The following is a 16,682-nucleotide window of genomic DNA, read 5'->3' as shown; positions in this document are numbered from 1 at the left end:
CGCCCTCCCTCCCTTAAGATCGCACTCGCGCCGGGCTGTCCCCCAGCACTCCCTGAGACTTAGTCCCCGCCCCCATTGCATTGGGGGATTCCGCCTTCCACGCAACGAGTGAGAAGTGCCTTCTGTTGCCTGTCCCACTTGCTGGCGTCCCAAAGTTAACAAACGATTTTTTATTGACCAGTTCATACAGCAATACAAATGGACATGTTAAAAACAACCCCTGCCCCGTGAGACCTAGGGAGGAGGAAAGCATCAAGGCCTGAACGAAATATAAAAAAAGTTATAAATAAGGGGCTTTCAAAACCAGGTCAGGGCAAATCTGGACAGGGCCAGCAGTTGCCATTGGCCTCAGACATGCAGAAGGGAACAGGCGCTAGCCTGGCCACAAGACAAACCTCCTCTTCTGGGATAGGGGTAGGGAAAGGGTGGCCACCTTCTCACAAACATTAGCCAGAGTGTTGCTCCCTCTTTGTGAGAGACAGGCTGGCCAAGGAACACAAAGAACCCCGCCCAGAAGACCTGGCATGAGCCCTATTCTGGGTGGGCTGTGGCTGGTGTGCCACTTGGGGGTGGGGGGTCCACCCTCAGCTGTGAGTTCTTGGGCCCAGAATTTCTCTGCGATTGGCCATACACGTGGTGGTAGTAAAGTGGGGGTGAAACAGGATTCATCTATTTAGGTGCACTTAGGCTGAGCCAAACAGCTGGGCATGCTTCAGAATCCAATTTCTTTTTTCTAAGCCTCTGCCTATTCAGCCAGCAGGGCCCAAAACCTATCTTTGGGAGAATGGGCTTTTGTGGCCTGGAGCTATGTATAGTAAAGCTGCCCTGCCTTACCAGAGGCAGAGGGAAGCAGCAGGGCCCAGAGACACGTTCTTCACCCCAACTCTTCGATAACTGCTTCACTACTTGAACCTACTCTACCTGCCCACTGTGCCCTGCCTCCTTCCCGTGACATTGAACTGCCTTTCTAATTCTAATCTATCCCCTCACCTCCACCACTTACCTGTCCCTCCTACCACCTTTCCAGCATGTCTCTTGGCCCCTGCTGCAGCCCCACGTGCCTCCCTCCCCTCAACCTCCAATATCCAGAGTACCCTGGGTGCACAGCACTGCCTTTGAGGAGACTCCTTCTACCCCAAACGAGTACCCTCTGGGCCTAGCCTATGGACACCTAAACTGTGGACATCAAGAATCCAGATTTGGGGGTTAGTGTGCGCCACCCCTTTTCATGCTTCTTTATAGGCATTCCACAGGAGCCAGGGTGGTGAAGCTGGGACAGGACGTGAGAAGAAACCAGGCACACATCCATCAGCCAAGAATGCTAGTAATGAACACGCAACTGGGGGTGTGTGTGAGAGAGACTTCATCTGTGGCTAAGGTCTTTAGAAAGTGGGCCAGCGCCCTGTAAACCATGAGGGAAACTCCAATACAGGCTTCTGACTGAGCATCACTCAGATGCAGGGAGGTGGTGGCCTCTAGACTCCAGCAGCCTGCTGGGGACCAAGGGTTGGAGGATAGGGAAGACCAAAGGGCCGAGGAAAGGAGCCAGGGTTTCATGTCTGCCTAGCAGAGGGCTTTACTGTCCCGCAGCAATGTCCCACAGCTGGCTCTACAAGTTCCGGCCAAGACAGAAAGGGGGCACAGGGAGAAAGACAATGTCAGGGCCCTCTTGGAGAGGGAGTGGGAGTGGAATGTGGGGGCTTGAGCCTTGATACAAACTCAAGACACCTAATGGTTGGGAATGCCCTGGAGGACCAGAGGGCTCTGCCTTTCTGAACTGCCAGAAATTGGAGAAAATGGATAACCCCTGCTCTGGCAGCCAGGGGAGTGCAGCTGGTGTGGGAGGGGAAGTGGAGGTAGAGGAGAGGCTCCGCTCTGCTGTTGGCTAAAGGGCACTGAATATCACATTGTCGCTCACCTCTACCCACTAAATACCCTGTATGTGTGCTCCACCCAGGGGAGCTGATCCCTGCAGTAATTTCAAATGGCTTCTAAGAAGACAGAGGGCCAGCCCTTCCTGATCTCCCCCAGAGGGGGCAGGCCACCCTCCTACTCTTCACAGCACCAAGATGACAAAGACCCAGACCTAACCCCTGCATGAGCCACTGGAGGAGCTGTGGAGACAGGAGTTCCAAGTAAGTGAGGCAACAGTCAGGGAAATAAATTAATAAATACAGGGGCCCCATGAGGAGCAGCTGGGAGAACTGCTTCCCCTCTGAGCACTGATTACTGTTATCCACTCCAAGCATCCCCACAGGTTTTAGTGAGTGGAAGGGGGGCTGGTTTGGAATAGGGGAAGCATTCACTTAAGACAGGCTTCTGGAATTCAGAGTCTGCGTTCCATGCGCCGCTCCACAGCTCGAAGCAGTAGCTCTGAGTATTGCTCTAGCAGGGCCTGTGTTTGCTCAGCTCCCACAGCCCCAGGGCTCCCGCCGGGGCTGGACAGCACAGTCCCAGCCAGAGCCTCTAGCTCCTGCCGCACTGAAGAGAAGGTATTTCTGAGAAGCTGGGTGATGCGACTTTGTTCCACTGAGGGTGTCTTGCAGCTAGCCACCTGCAATAAGAGCCCAGAAGTGAATTGGAGGAACAGAGATGGGAACCTGTTAAAAAACCTGTCAACAAATGTATAAAAAGAAGGGGCCCCACCTAGGTAGCCTGCCCCCAAAGACGGGACTGCATGCCCAGCTGGGTATGGCTGGGAGTTCCACACTCCAGGATCAGCAATACGACCAGCAGCTACGGGATAGAGGCAGACTCTGGGTGACCAAAAGGTAGAGCCCATCAGATTGTGGCACCATCTACATTTTGTTAGTAATTCCTCTTTCAGGGTATGGCCCTGCTGGACCGCCCTCAAGTCCAAAGTGGCCAAATGGTTTTGGAACATGAAAAGGGGTACTATTAATAATTACACTGGGACAACAAGCATAAACTGAGGTGGTCCTAAGTAAATTAGGACATGTGGGCTCTAGCTCTGGTCTGAGGAAGTCTCTAACTCTTAGCCAGAAATAACCAAGAGGTGCTTGGTTCAAATGGCCCAGCCTGGCCTCTGACTCCCTCGACTTCTCTGCCCAGGATGTTCTAGATTGCTCCACCCACCCACCAGTGGAGGAGCCTTATCTCTATGTTCTGAATACTCAGCTAGCACTTCTGACAGGCTGTCTCCCAGCCTGCGGGTTCCCAACACGTACCAAGTGGTAGAGCTGCACAGCCTGGTGCACACTGCCCTGGAGCTCTGCCACGAGCTGTTCACACTGCTCCAGGCTCACCACTGGTTCTGGAAGAGACAGACAGCTCAGGCACACCAAAGCTGCCCTTTCAGGCCACCCCACCCACAGCCACTCAGAGGATAGGCCCACCCTCCAGCATCATACCCTCCTCCCACCACTTGCCCTCAGTCCCTTCCTCTTGCCTTTTCCTTCCCAATGCCCTACCCCCACAACACCACACAGAAAATAAGGTCCAAAGAAAAGGGGCAGCCCCAGGGGCCAGAAGGCACTGAGGGGCAAGGGGATCACAGACAGATCATGAGGTTGGCAGGAGTGTCTCACCATCAGGGGTGTGACTTATGGACCGAGACGGGAGCAGACAGGACGAAAAACGCCAGAGGCTGGACTCACAGAAATGGGATGGAGCCAGAGAGCGGCCAACAGAGACGGGAGAGAGAGGATGGGGCAGGAAATGAAAGCTGGGGAGCTGTGCACACCTGAGGCCTGGCTTAGGGCTACCCCTGGCCTGATGCACTCCATGGGGCTGGGAGTCTTCTCAGGGGTTGGGGGCTGCAAGTTCTCAGGGCCTTGGAGGAGGCTGCCGACTGACAGGTGCTGGGCACAAGGGCTGTTGGGCCCAGGCTGAACCTGGCACTCTGTCCTAAGCCTGGGAGGGGTACCCTCCCCTGAACAGGTTCGCCTCTCAGATGTACTGTGAGCCTTTCCTAGGCCCACTGGGCAGCCAGGCTGTTCTGCCTCACCAGGGGCCCTGCCCTTGGTAACAGGTGAGAATGTGGCCAGGGTGGGACGATCAGGTAGTGGCTTTGGAATGTCCAGGACCAGGTGAGCCCGGCTTGGCAGGGCCAGCTGCCTGAGTGGTGAGACCCGCATGGGGACAGGAGCTTGAGTTTCAGCTGCCAGACCCAGGTTCTCCCCAACAGAGATGCTGCGGGACATCTTGGCCATGGAACTGGTGGTGGGGTTCTGGTAGGAATGGGGCCGAGACAGACGACCATTAGCCTGGGGCAGGGGACGCAGGCCCTCCTGGGCTTCCGTCTCCCGTAAGAGTAATGGGCCTGGTGAAAGAGCCCCACCTGTAGAGGAAACAGAGATAGAAGCACGTCAGGTAGTAAGGAAGAAGTCCCAGGTGCCGAGGCTCAATTCCTGAGGTGCTGCTGTGTCCGACACATACCCACTGAAGGCCACTTGGTGGCAAGCACAGTACCACAACAGGGCTACACCAGGCCCTCGTGCCCTCAGCATGCTCACGTGTGCTCCACGCTCCCCACACCCTGGAGCTGAGACCACCAAGCTCCTCACCCTGTGATGCCAGACTCTGCACGGATTGGGCTTTCTGGAGTCCACCTAAGTGGCTGGCGGTGGCCACTCTCTTGGGGGTCCAGCTGCTGTCTGTGTTGAGACGACGTCGTGGCAACAGCACAGAAGCTGCCTGCTGGGGACCAAGGTTCCCAGGGGAGGCATCCACCTCTGGGGGTGCTCCTGGAGGATTAGTACCACTGCCTCTCAGCTGCTCTTCAGAAACCTGCGGCACCTGGACTGGCCTCAATGTCAGTGCCAGGCTTGAGGAAGATGGGGATGTTTCCCTACAGAGAGATGTGGGAGAAGACCCAGTAGAGGCTCAGGGTTCTTTCCTGCCAAGATGGGGAGAAGCTCTCATAGTACTAGAGGGGCAGGTACAAAACCAGCCAGGCTGATTGTCCCAAAACGGGAGTGCAAAATACTCTTGGGCGTGGGAAGCCCCAGAGAGAGGAGCGCTACAGACTGCCCAGGGGACTGGCCCTATTGGAAGGAAGCAATGTTAGGTCAGAAGACCTAGAGCTCCTTGTGGGGACAGTACCTGAGTGGGGGCGTCAGCACTTGCAAAAGGAATCGTGAAGAGATGCTCTGAGACTCTGTCCTCTCCAGTGCCCGGACTGGGCCCCCTGCCAGGATGACAGAAATCAAGAAATGAAGCAAACTCTTGCCCCAGATTCTACCCTTAGAGAAGGAAACCCCAGGGCATGGCCTCTTGGCCATGCACGAAGGGGAGCAGGGCAGACTGCAGTGACCATATGCTGCCCTCTGACCACACCTGGAGCAGCCCCATTGGCCAGAGTCTCAAAGTGCTGCTTTAGAAACTGCTCCTGATCCGGGGTACAGGGGCTGCCTTCCTGTGGCTCATAGGGGCCAGCGCCTCCCTCCTCTTCCTCCTCTTCCTCATCACCCTCAGCTGGCTCTTCAAGGTCTGAGGAAATGCCATCGACACTCAGGGGCTCCGTGCTCTCAGAGTCTGGATGTGGGGGAGGGGAAGAGAAGCATCACGCTGCATCCATCTGTCCCCAGAGCGTCCACTCCCACTTCGGTCCACTAACCTGCGTGGCTCTGGCCCTCCCTCAGGGCTGCAGCCTCACCTTCATTGGGGTGCTCAGGGCTGGAAAGGCGGCTGCTGCTATAATCCACAGAGCAGGCACTGTCAGGGCTGTGCTTCTCTGAGCCCCTGCTGCCCGGGTACACTCTTCCCAGGGTCCCTCGAGCTGGTGCCTGCACCTGAAACTCACTGCTAGGCAAGCCAGCAGGGGAAAACAGAGACAGTGAGCAGGGGTAAGCAGCAGCCCCACTGGCCTCCTGCCTTCCTTCTCCCCCACCTGTGAGCAGGACTGGGGAATGAGGCAGTGGTGACATGGTGGGCCAGCCCTCCGCTCATTAAAGAACACTCAGGGGGGAAGGAAGACCGGGGGCTACATGGCCCCAGGGGTCTGGTGGCGGCAGGACCCTTGCCTGGTATCCAAGGTGGGGCTGTCACTTGGCTCCGGGTAGACAATACCATCTTCGATGGGTGTAGGCTCCAGATCTTGGGGAAAGACCCCTTCCTCTTGGGACAACAATCCAATAATGTGGGGGCAGGAACAGGGTTGGGAAGCCTGAGGCTGAGGGGGCTTTTCATTCTAGAAACACACACAGGGGCATTACTGCGGTTGCTGATGTAAGAGGGTCTGGGAAAAGAGGAGAGGGTGGTCAACAATTTGGTGCACACTAATTCTGGGGAAAGATGAATATTCCAACTCTGAGGACAGATACCTGGAAGCCAGGCTGGGCCCCAACTAGTGTTCCTGAGCTTCTAGAACTTTGTTAGCATTCTGGCTGCCAACCTCCAGCCACCACTTCAAATCATGAGCTCTCCAAGGAACCCCACTCGAGACAATCACTACACCACACCGCCTGGCCAGCCCCACCCTGAATCTGGCGTGCAAATTGCCCACGGACTGGGGAAGAGTGAGCACACCTGGATTGGTGCTCGGGTTCCAGCTGTTGGCACAAGGCCAGCTAAGGCTGCTTGGAGAGCTCTAGGGAACTGGGAGAAAGCAGGCTCACCTGGATAGCACATAAGGTCCCAGGGGCCTGCTGACCATGCTTCCCTAAACCAGATGGGATCACGGCCAGAGAGTCCCTGCTAGGGTCCCTTGGGCTGGGAGCCAGTGTCTCTAGCTGCCGCAGGTCCAGCATGGAACGAACACTCAGCTCCACGTCTGACTGAGTCCAGCGCCCTCTTCTTCTGGGTCCTTGGCTGGCTGCAGGAGCTGGGTGCAGGAATTCCACTGTCTCTTGTGCCTAGCGTGGGGCAAGAGTCAAAGGAATTAATAGTAACAATCACTCAAGTAGGTACTAACATTATCTCCATATTTATAGATGGGAAAGCTAAAGCACAGCAGGCTTAAGTAACTTGTCCATGTCCTACAGACAGTAAGTGGCCTACTTGTAGGGAATGACTCAGGTGGTCTGGCTCCAGAGTTCATGCTCTTAGCTTCACTCTACATCCGGTCTTAGATGACCTTCTGGTCTCAATCTTCATGTGGTATCATGGACACCTCAAAGCTTGGAGATTATACAAGTTCCCTACTCTGAAAAGAACCCCAACGAGTACCTCAAGTCCATTCATAGCACCAAGAATAAACCAACAGCCCAGTCTTGAGATGCCTGGCCCAGTCACAAAGCACCAGAGACACCGTGCCATCATCCCATGTCACTGCTGCTAACAGTGCACATGGCACTTGAAATTCTGACATGGGACAAGTGAGGACTGGGCTGCCTTGGGGCTTGCTATGAAAGCCTTTATCCTCCTCCTGGCTATCCTGAAGTAGCTACTCAATTACTGGTCCTCTTAGGGCCTTTTCCCTCTAACTATCTGAAAGTTCTGAGCTTACCTCCTAACCTGGCATCTTTAGAACCACAGTTTCTCCACATTTCTGCTCTTTGGACCTCTGATTTTCTTGAGCTTTACTTCTAACCATTTGGCTCAGACGTCGTCCCCTTTCTACTCCCCACCTCAACCTGTTCATTGTTCACACCGACTCCCAGGCCCCTGGGCAGCTGAACAAGCAGTGGACTTCCCCTAGCAGTGACTTCCTCTAGCAGTGACCAATCCCTGCAGGCCCCTCACCAGGCCCACAGGAAAGAAACACTTGGGCTTCATCATCTGCAACCTGGGACCCACCCAGCTGCCTGAACTCCCCCAAAGAGGCCCTTCCTTGGCCCAAATGCCTCGCCAGGCCCAGACAGCACTGCTTTCACCCTCCTTCACCTCTGTAACCCTGGAAGGGCATCTTAATGATGGCAACTCACCCGACTCATCTCCCAGTGGGACAGGCTTCGGGGCAGGGCTGGGTTGGGCACTGAGGTTAGACAGAGACGGGCAGTCAGAGAAAGTGTCTCCTACCCACCAACCCCAGAGCCCTGGCCCCATACCAGCCCATACCCTACGTGGCCACAATACCCTCCGGTTTCCTCAGCTCAACACTGCTCTTACCCCCACAGGCCCAGAAAGCATATCTAGCCACTATACCAACTGTGCCTAATTTCCAAACCTCCACAGACCTGGCTCTTTCTTGGTACCCTTGGCAAGGATGGGCAGAGCTGGAAGTTCTTCTTCCTCAGTGCCCTCGTCTTCTCCCTCCTTGTCGCTGTCTGACGAGAGAGCTGGTCCAGAGGAGAGCATCGACGGAGCCTCGTGCCTGAGTCCAAGACAAGGACGGTCATGGGGAGAGGAGACTCAGTGGGGGGAAGGGGACAACATCATGGGTCTACATGTGAGAAACGGGTGTTGGAGGACACAGGGTTGCTAAATGGCAAGTCCAGAGCAGGGAGGAGGAGCAGTAAGATGACAGCGAGCAATGTGGACTCCCACCCGCTGTTTGCCCACATCCCACACTCTGCTCTCACCGATGGGGTCCAGCAGCCCTTTGGGGAGAAGATGGTCCTTGCTGCTTGCCCCCTCGCTGACGCTGGCGCAGCTCTGCCAGACGCTGCCTCATGCTGATGGTCATCTCAGAGCTCAGGCGCCACACAAATATGCAGCTGGGTAGAGCCACAGAATTGTGAGAGACGGGTAGGGTAAAACTCTGGGGGCTAGCAAGGAGACGCAAGCCACCCTCTAGGGCCAGGTCAGGTCCAGCCAAGAAACATGCCTGTTGAGCCCTACTTCCCAGAGATATCATTAAGGTGAAGAGAGGGGAGGAGGCAGGGTATGTTTGTGGCACAGGAAAAGAATCTGTATCTCAGGGGAGCTAGTTTCTGCTCACCTGTCCCCGGACACAGAGATGAGATGCTTGCAGTCATTACTAAATTTCATGCCAGTGACAATCTCTGTGAAGATCAAAGAATATGGCCTATGAGCCACACTGAAATCCCAGCCAAGCTTCTGTTCCAAGAGTGGAGGTCAAGGTTGGTTGGAAGGGAGGGGCAGGGAGCTGTGATGGGTCCCCAAGAACTAAAGGAAGAAAGAGTAAAGTTCCAGGGGTAGAGTACTGGGGCTACACTCACCTGAGTGGCCAAACATGGTGGCCACGCACTCGCCTGAGGAGAAGTCAAAAATGGAGAGGTTCTTATCAGAACAGCTGGTGGCAATGTAGATCCCTGAGGGGTCTGTCTGCACCTAAGGAGTGGGACACACAGCTAGAAAAAGATGGGAAGTGCCAGTTCCTGTCCACCCAGCACCCTCATCCTCCTGATGTCTGGCCCAGACCACATCCTGCTGGGCCCTTACCTTAATCAGAGTGCCATCCTCACCCTGTGACCCTTTAAACAGTTTCTTCTGCTTCCCACTGCTGATGTTAAAGATCCTGTAAAGAAACACACTCTCATTCACGTGAGGAAGAGGTCCCCACCAAGCATATCCAGGTGGCAAAAATGCCAAAATTCACTCCCAGCCCCATTTTCTATGGGAACCACTCCCCAACACCACAGGGACTAGCACCCCTTGGGTAGGGCAGAGTACTCATTCTGTAGGCTCAAGGGGTAACAAAAAGACAGACACGGCCCTGGCTGCTGTGGCTCAGTGGATTGAGTATGGGTCTGCGAACCAAAGGGTCGCTGGTTTGATTCCCAGTCAGGGTACATGCCTGGGTTTGAGGGCCAGCTCCCCAGCAAGGGGCATGTGAGAGGCAACCACACACTGATGTTTCTCCCCCTCTCTTTCTCCTTCCCTTCCCCTCTCTCTAAAAATAAATAAATAAAATCTTAAAAAAAAAAAACAGACAGACATGGGGACTGAGGTGCCTAGAGACAACCTCCCTCAAGCATAAAGGAATGTGTGGTCAGAGGGTCTGAAAGAGGGATGCCCACCGAATATTTCGGTCCTGGCAGCCAATGGCCGTGTACTTCCAGCTGGGCTCCACATCCATGTCATAGAGGGTCGTCTTCCGTACCACGTGGTGTGTCCGTGTAAACTGTACTCCGTCTCCAGACTGCAGGGGTGGAGCATGTGGGCAGACTCAAGCCCAAATGTCTCACCAGACCAAGGGAGCCCTGCTTTCTCTTTTCTTCACCTCTTGTAACCTCAGCTATGGGAATGGTAGAGAACCCCACCACCACCACCCACTACCCCATTCAGGGAAACCCAGTCCCCTCACCTTTTGTGCAGTGCGGAAGTAGATGCTCTTGTCTGCTCCACAGCTGATCATGCGGACTTGCCCATCACTGGCTATGGAAGAGAGGGGCTTAGCTGTTCCCACTGCTCTCAGCCACACAGGGCCAGCCTTTCCTCTACCTTCCCACCACACTTCCCCTCTATCGAGCACTCTACATTACTGGACAACCAAGTAAATCAAGATGTTTCCCTCCAAACCTAGGCTTTCCTTTATCCCTACCCTCAGCCAACCTGGCTGGCTCAGGGTCCTCTGGACTGGCAGTCTACATTGCACTTGTCTTCCCATCCAGCCCCAGGATTCCCTGCAGCTGTCCACACTCCCCCATGACAGGCACAGAGGCGGGAGGCAGGTGGCTGTGGGGGGAGGGGGTAAGGGTGATATTGGTGCCAGGTGGCAGAGTGTATCTCAACTGCCCGCTCCCCACCTGCAAACTTGACAGCAGTGATGGAGGACGAGTGCTCATCCAAGGTCTGCTGTAGGCTATACTCCCGTGCAGCATCCAGCACATGGATCAGTCTGTCCCGGCTCGCTGATGCCAGCAGCTTTAGACCTGGGGTTAAAAGAACTCATCAGCCCACAAGTGCCCAGAAGAGGCCCCTATCTGAGCCTGATAAAAGAGGCCTGCAGTAACTGAGCCCCATGGTGCAGGGATAGAGCTGTTTTCCTCTAAACCTGCAAAGGCACCAAATGATTCAAAGGACTTCCAGTCCCATATCCAAGTGCCAGTACAGAGGTGAGTGGCACCAGCAGGACTGGAGAAGCCCTGTGCCATTTAGGGCTAAGGACTGGGTATCCTCCTTACCTGTGTCTGGCTTAGAGTACTCCAGGCACAGAATTTCCGAGTCATGGGCCTCCACCTTCAACATCTCACTTAGGGACTGTAGCTCGTGCACCCTGCAAAAATGAGGAGAGGAAGGTAGAGGTCAATGCCAGGCTATAGGAGGAAAGACTCTCCTCTACTACATCCTTTCCCCCAAGCTTTTCCATTTTTCTTTAATTTTTGAACTTTTAGACTTAGAGAAAAGTTGCGATGAGTACAGAAGTTTTTTTACATACTTCCTTTACCCAGCTTTCCCTAATGTTAACATATTACGTAACAGCAGTTCAATTAAAAAAAAAAAAAAAAAAAAACAGGAAATTTACATTCATACAGTAGTAATAATAAAAAGGCTTTATGTTAACTTCACCAGTTTTTCCATAATGTTCTTTTTCTGGATCCAGGATCCTATCCAACTTGCATTTAGTCGTTATTTCTCTTTAGTCTCCTGCAGTCTTGAATAATCCTTCAGTCTTTTCTTACCTTTCGTAACCTGACACTTTTGAACAGTACTGAGCAACACAGGCACTCTGTGGCATGTACCTCAGTTTGAGTTTGTCTGTTGCTTTCTCTCGACTGGACTGAAGTTAAGCATTTTTGGCAAGAATACCACAAAAACAATACTATGTCCTTATCAGTAGATCATATTATGGGCTTCATGATGCTTAAATGAAAATATTAAGCTTGATGACCACTTGGTTGAGATGGTTTCTGCTGGGTTGCTTCACTGTAAAGTTTTCTTTCCCTTGTATATGTAAATATCTTCCCCAATCTTTTTGAGCCAAATTTTTGTAAAGCTCTGTCTTTGGCAATCTAACTCTCCCAGCCTGCATTATGAGAAGGAGTCAGCACCCACCCCAGGCCTAGCAATACCTGAGTGTGCCCATACGGTCTCCCGAAGCTAGATGCTGTCCATTGGGGCTGACACACAGAGAACGGATGCCCACACGGGGATCCATCAGGGACCCATCAGCTTTGTCTCCTCCAGGCAGTTCAGTGTCCAGTAAGGCCTGAGTGTTCCCATCCACATAGATGATCTTAATGAGGTCCTGGTGGAACAGGTGCAGAGAATAAGTGGGTAAGGCAGACCTGACCCAGTATAACTACAAGGGGAGAGGACTGCTGGACAAGATAGACCCTTGGCTTGTAGAGACCAGTCAAACAAAAGCTGGAATATCAAAGTCTGGGGACCCAGTTCCTGAGAAGGTGTAAAGGCTGAGGGAAGGGGATACTAAGTATGGAATGGGGGCCCTAAGGCCTCAGGGCTCACATTGCTGAGGATATTTCGGTGCAGGGTGGAGCCATGCACCCCGGAGCTCTCTGTGTTCCACAGGCGGATGGTGTTGTCTGAGGAACAAGTGATGAAGGAACTGGGGGGAAGGCAGGCTTGGTTACTGTCCTTCACTTCTGGGTAGACCTGCAGGGGTTGAGGGAACACAGTCAGATCTCCAGTGAGGGAGCAGTCTTTTGTCTGCCCAGGGAGAAGGGAATGGGATTAAAGGGATAATGCTGGCCAAGACTTAGCCCAGTGACTGCCACATAGTAAGCACGCCACGACTATCAGATATTCTTCGTAATCACTAAAGGAAAGTCCCTGTACCAGGGACTCTTCTATGTCTCCCACTTAACATTTCATTTAATTCTTAGACAGTCAGGTGAATCAGGTACATCATTTTACAGTTGAAGAAACTAAAGCTCAGTCAAGTTCATTAACTTGTCCAAGATCACCCAGCCCAGAACAAGGCAAAGCTAGGAATGGACAGGGGCACACTGGAAGAAGCCTAAGATATATAAGCACTAAAATTCAAGTTCAGTCCGCAGGGTCTGTCTGAGGATAGGTGGGTACACAGGGATGTTATACATAACAAGTTATACAACAAGGAGGCAGCAGGAACATGATGTTATATCCCCAACACCTGTGGATCCCCGCTCTCCACCTTCACAACGGTATCCCAACAAACCTGGCCAGTCTCAAGGTGTCCCAGCCCACTTACCTCCACACTCCAGACGCAGGAAGAATGATACAGAGCTGAGTACACCTTGCCCACTTTCTTGGGGTCCCTCACATCCCAAACATAAATGCTGTGATCGTTGTACACACAAGACAACCACTGGTTAGTGGGATCAAAGGTCAAGGCAATGGTATCCGGATACCTGGCACTGGCCACTCCAGAGAAGAGGCGACTGTGGGAAAGAGGACAAGCAGACTGGTGAGTGAGGAGCTGATGAAATGGAGGACTGAAAGGAATGAAAACAGAAGGCAACCCATGAAGGAAGAAGTAGAGCATGGGAAGCCTTGTCCAGACCCGAACATTTGAAAGCAGGTGCTCGAGAAAAACAGAAGCAGCCCCCGACAGCCGTCAGCGGGAGCTGCCCCGGCACTAGCTACTGGGCCATGGTGTTCTCCTGATGAACACAAACAACATCATAGAACACCAACATCAAACAAGGTAACTCTATGGCCATGACAGAGCAGAACAAATACAAGACTGCTCTGTGTTCTTGTGTCTGCACAGAGATAAAACAAGATCACCATGCAAACCACAGAAGTGACCGAATATCACCCTTTCCGATCTGCCAGGATTGATTGCTTCTTCTTTATCAATTACAACTTCAGTCCCACCTGACAAGTAAAATTATTAGGATGTCTAATTAGACTTGCCCCTACTTCCTGACAGCATCCAACCACAGCAAAATTTCAATCTCTTGAACCATTTCTAAAAATCACCTCACACAATACCCCAAATCTTACAATGTCCCCCACTTACTGAGATACTCCCTAGTTCTCCTTGTTTGCAAGAGTACCAATAAACCCAATTTTGTCTGTCTGCAGAAGTATTCCTGGTTATCTTTGACACACTCTTCACCTCATTCACTGAAGACTGGACATAGCACGAGCCTCTAAATGGAGGCCGGGGGCCCACACAGCTCACCTGGCCTCAGTGACACTGGCAACGTCTGTCCCCAAGGCATGGGGTCGGGGCAGGGTGCTGAGAAAGTGCAGGTTAGAGGGGTTGAAGAGGCGCACGGTGCCATCAGCACAGCCACAGAAGATATAGTCCTGGCTCACAGAGATGCAGTAGGCCACGGTGGTCTGCAGGCAGAGGGACTTGGGTCAGCACAGGCCACCTACCCAGCCCCTCCTCAACAGTCACCTGCCAAGAGGAGAGACTAGCCAAGGCAGGGTCAAGGGAAAAGCAGTCCAGCTGCTCTGCTGAGCCCCTCAGCTGTTATCTAGAGATGCCCCTCCCTCCAGCAGCAGGTGGCCAGAGAGCCCACAGCCACGTGCAGTTTGGGGGATGGGAGTCAGGGACCCTCCTAAGGTATTAAAGGTTTTAGCAAAGAAAACAAAGTAGGAAAAGCCCATCAAAGAGAAAGAAACAGCATGAGAAAGACAGGAAAGTCTAGGCATCACTTACTGTGAAGCTGTCTGTGTTCTGAGCAGAAGAGGAAAGCAGGGGAAAGACAGACAGAAAGAGAGCAGAGAGGAGGCAGTTACACAGACCTCCATGGTGGGGGTGGGGAGAACTGGGCCACACCCTGGCTCCCTCAAGCTTCTTCTCCTGGGGTTCCCTCCTGCATGCACGAGAGCCCAGCCCCTGGTATGGAGCCATAGGCATCAGTTCTCCCCTGAGCCAAGACATGCACAGCCCCAACCAGCTGGGCCAGAGGTACTTACTCTCAGTTCCACCCACTTATCCAAAAGCCTCCGATCACTGAACTCGCACAGCAGCCCTGAGGATGTGATGCAGAAGGTGCTGTCTGCCTTCTTCCCTCGGCCACAGGCCACATCAGTGAACAAATTGTTCCGCAGCTCCCCCAGCAGCCCTGAACGGCCCAGCAGGGGCACAGTGGCATTCACCTGTGGAGACATACCACTGTTGCCCACCCATTGACCCCAGAGCCTGCCCCTGGAAACTAGGCCCTCGTGCTTTTGAGACTACTCCTCAGCCCAGACAGCATCTGACTCATCCAGATCTGTATGGCTGCTGAGCACGCAGAGAAGGGCCCAAGTGGAGCATGGTCTTCTGGGATAGGCTGAGCAGGCCCAGGCCCTAGTAGCTACTTCCAGCCTCAGCATCTCACCTTTGAGGTCTTACTGTCATCAAGGTACCAGAATTTGATATGTCGGTTGCCTGCAGTGACAAAGTAGCTGCAGTCTTCAGAGAAGGACACCGCTGTCACCCGACTGGACACCTTATTAGAGGCCACTACAATGTTTTTCTGGAGAAAGAGCCAAAGAAAGAATAAAGGTTCTGCCTCTTTGAGCTAAGAAGAAAGGCACAGAGGAGAGGAGAGTTAAAATGTATTTGCACTTGAAAAAAAAAAGTTTCTTTCTGGGATTTACTGGTCAGAAAAATCAGGGGAGTGAAGAGAATCCCTTTCCAGAGGAGTTGAAAAGATTCATTTCCTCTAAGAGTTCCCTCAAAGGCATGAAACCAATTCCTTTCTACCAGTACGTTTGGCTACATAGTTGCTCTTTCCTGCCTCAGATCATTTTCTAGAATGAGACTGAGATCAGTACAGCGGAGTGAAGGGGCTCCAGTCAGTATCCTCCCGGCCCCCCAACTGGCCCTGGAAACCTCATGAGACTGCCAGGCCTGCCCACCCAGCCCACCCAGCCCACTCACCTTCCAGGCCCAGACGTTGACAATCATGTCATGCTGGTAGCCCACGGAGACAATGTACTTGGCGCTGGGGGAGAAGGCCACACAAGCCACACCATACTTATGCTCCTGCAGCTCTGCCACCTGGCTACGCTCAGCCACATCCCAAACCCGAACTGCTGGCATGTGCCCACTCTGCAGGGAGGCAAGGACTGGAAGTGAGGGCCAGAAGCATACAGACCCCATTAGCCTTTCAGAGTGAGGGCCCTCACCTCCCCAGCTACTGAATACAATCTAATGACCTTCTGGCCAAGAGTCAAGAGCAGAGTGCTATGCAGGGCAAAGGTAGAGAGGAAACAATAAATATCTCAGGACAACAATGATTATCAGGGAGAAAATGGCCCCAGATTTTGTTCAATATCTCTGGGTGAGGGTCTGCACCTCTGTATTTGTTCAAATCTCCTTGAGTATTTCTGATGGGCAGCCAGGGTTGAGAATCACTACCATTCATGCCTATTTCTGCCCCCACTGCCTCTCTGTGAGACTAAGCTAAGAGGTATTCCTTATATGCCCAGCAGGGGACCTTCAGGGATAAGGAATATTTTAAAGTGTTTTCAAAGTGTGCTTCCCTAACTAAGCAGAAGCAGCATGAAGTAAGAACTTGTTAGAAATACAAATTTTGGAGCCCCACCCCAGCATCAAAATCTCTGGGGTTAGGTCCAGCACCGTGCACTTTAACAAGCCCTCCACGTGATTCAGACACACACTAAAGCTTAAGGACCACTGTTTTAAAGGCATAGCAAACACCAGGATTTATTTGGCTTTTGTTTAGGAAGCCAAAGTGGCAGCAGCCCTAACTAGGCCTATTTTAGCTCTCTGCTGAGGGCACATCACCCATTCTCCTCAGAGAACTGCAGCCCCCTTTCCTCACTTACCTCTCCAGTGACCAAGTACTTGCCATCAGGGGAGAAGGCAAGGGCAGTGATGGTCTTCCTGTAAGAGATGAGGCTGGCTCAGAGGAGCACTGGCAGCCTGGCCTAAGCCTGGCTCCCTCACAGTTCCCTCAAAAGGCAAGACCAGGGGACACCAATGGCACATGTGGCATTATTTCCCTCTTCCAGAAGCCAGA

The 16,682-nt window shown here is 52.9% G+C and overlaps 1 protein-coding gene across 6 annotated transcripts in view; it reads right to left on the bottom strand.

The window, feature by feature from the left end:
- Positions 1 to 155: 155 nt before the first annotated feature.
- The window catches only part of MAPKBP1 (mitogen-activated protein kinase binding protein 1), a 57,694-nt gene continuing 41,167 nt past the window's right edge, over positions 156 to 16,682 (bottom strand). For 2 of the 6 annotated variants that reach the window (XM_045822310.1, XM_045822311.1), the window contains exons 5-32: positions 16,489 to 16,546; positions 15,578 to 15,748; positions 15,033 to 15,170; positions 14,626 to 14,808; positions 14,366 to 14,383; positions 13,880 to 14,040; positions 12,941 to 13,130; positions 12,217 to 12,363; positions 11,820 to 11,995; positions 10,932 to 11,023; positions 10,554 to 10,679; positions 10,112 to 10,182; positions 9,825 to 9,946; positions 9,247 to 9,322; positions 9,024 to 9,135; positions 8,783 to 8,846; positions 8,424 to 8,558; positions 8,079 to 8,215; positions 7,827 to 7,876; positions 6,579 to 6,815; positions 5,985 to 6,151; positions 5,618 to 5,766; positions 5,299 to 5,496; positions 5,065 to 5,149; positions 4,527 to 4,810; positions 3,704 to 4,300; positions 3,189 to 3,274; positions 156 to 2,554 (exon numbers count right to left, since the gene is read on the bottom strand). In XM_045822310.1, the coding sequence (XP_045678266.1) occupies positions 2,327 to 2,554; positions 3,189 to 3,274; positions 3,704 to 4,300; positions 4,527 to 4,810; positions 5,065 to 5,149; positions 5,299 to 5,496; positions 5,618 to 5,766; positions 5,985 to 6,151; positions 6,579 to 6,815; positions 7,827 to 7,876; positions 8,079 to 8,215; positions 8,424 to 8,558; positions 8,783 to 8,846; positions 9,024 to 9,135; positions 9,247 to 9,322; positions 9,825 to 9,946; positions 10,112 to 10,182; positions 10,554 to 10,679; positions 10,932 to 11,023; positions 11,820 to 11,995; positions 12,217 to 12,363; positions 12,941 to 13,130; positions 13,880 to 14,040; positions 14,366 to 14,383; positions 14,626 to 14,808; positions 15,033 to 15,170; positions 15,578 to 15,748; positions 16,489 to 16,546 (4,258 nt within the window). In that variant the 3' untranslated portion in view covers positions 156 to 2,326. The remainder of the gene's footprint in view (positions 2,555 to 3,188; positions 3,275 to 3,703; positions 4,301 to 4,526; positions 4,811 to 5,064; positions 5,150 to 5,298; positions 5,497 to 5,617; positions 5,767 to 5,984; positions 6,152 to 6,578; positions 6,816 to 7,826; positions 7,877 to 8,078; positions 8,216 to 8,423; positions 8,559 to 8,782; positions 8,847 to 9,023; positions 9,136 to 9,246; positions 9,323 to 9,824; positions 9,947 to 10,111; positions 10,183 to 10,553; positions 10,680 to 10,931; positions 11,024 to 11,819; positions 11,996 to 12,216; positions 12,364 to 12,940; positions 13,131 to 13,879; positions 14,041 to 14,365; positions 14,384 to 14,625; positions 14,809 to 15,032; positions 15,171 to 15,577; positions 15,749 to 16,488; positions 16,547 to 16,682) is intronic. The other 4 variants (XM_045822313.1, XM_045822312.1, XM_045822314.1 and 1 more) reach the window with 4 other exon arrangements.

The sequence above is a fragment of the Phyllostomus hastatus genome, unplaced genomic scaffold (assembly GCF_019186645.2).
Source record: "Phyllostomus hastatus isolate PE091 unplaced genomic scaffold, TTU_PhHast_1.1 phas_scaffold_501, whole genome shotgun sequence".
Classification (NCBI taxonomy): Eukaryota; Metazoa; Chordata; class Mammalia; order Chiroptera; family Phyllostomidae; genus Phyllostomus; species Phyllostomus hastatus.
The sequence above is the reverse complement of the archived record's forward strand: the minus strand, read 5'-3'. Positions and strand labels throughout refer to the sequence as shown.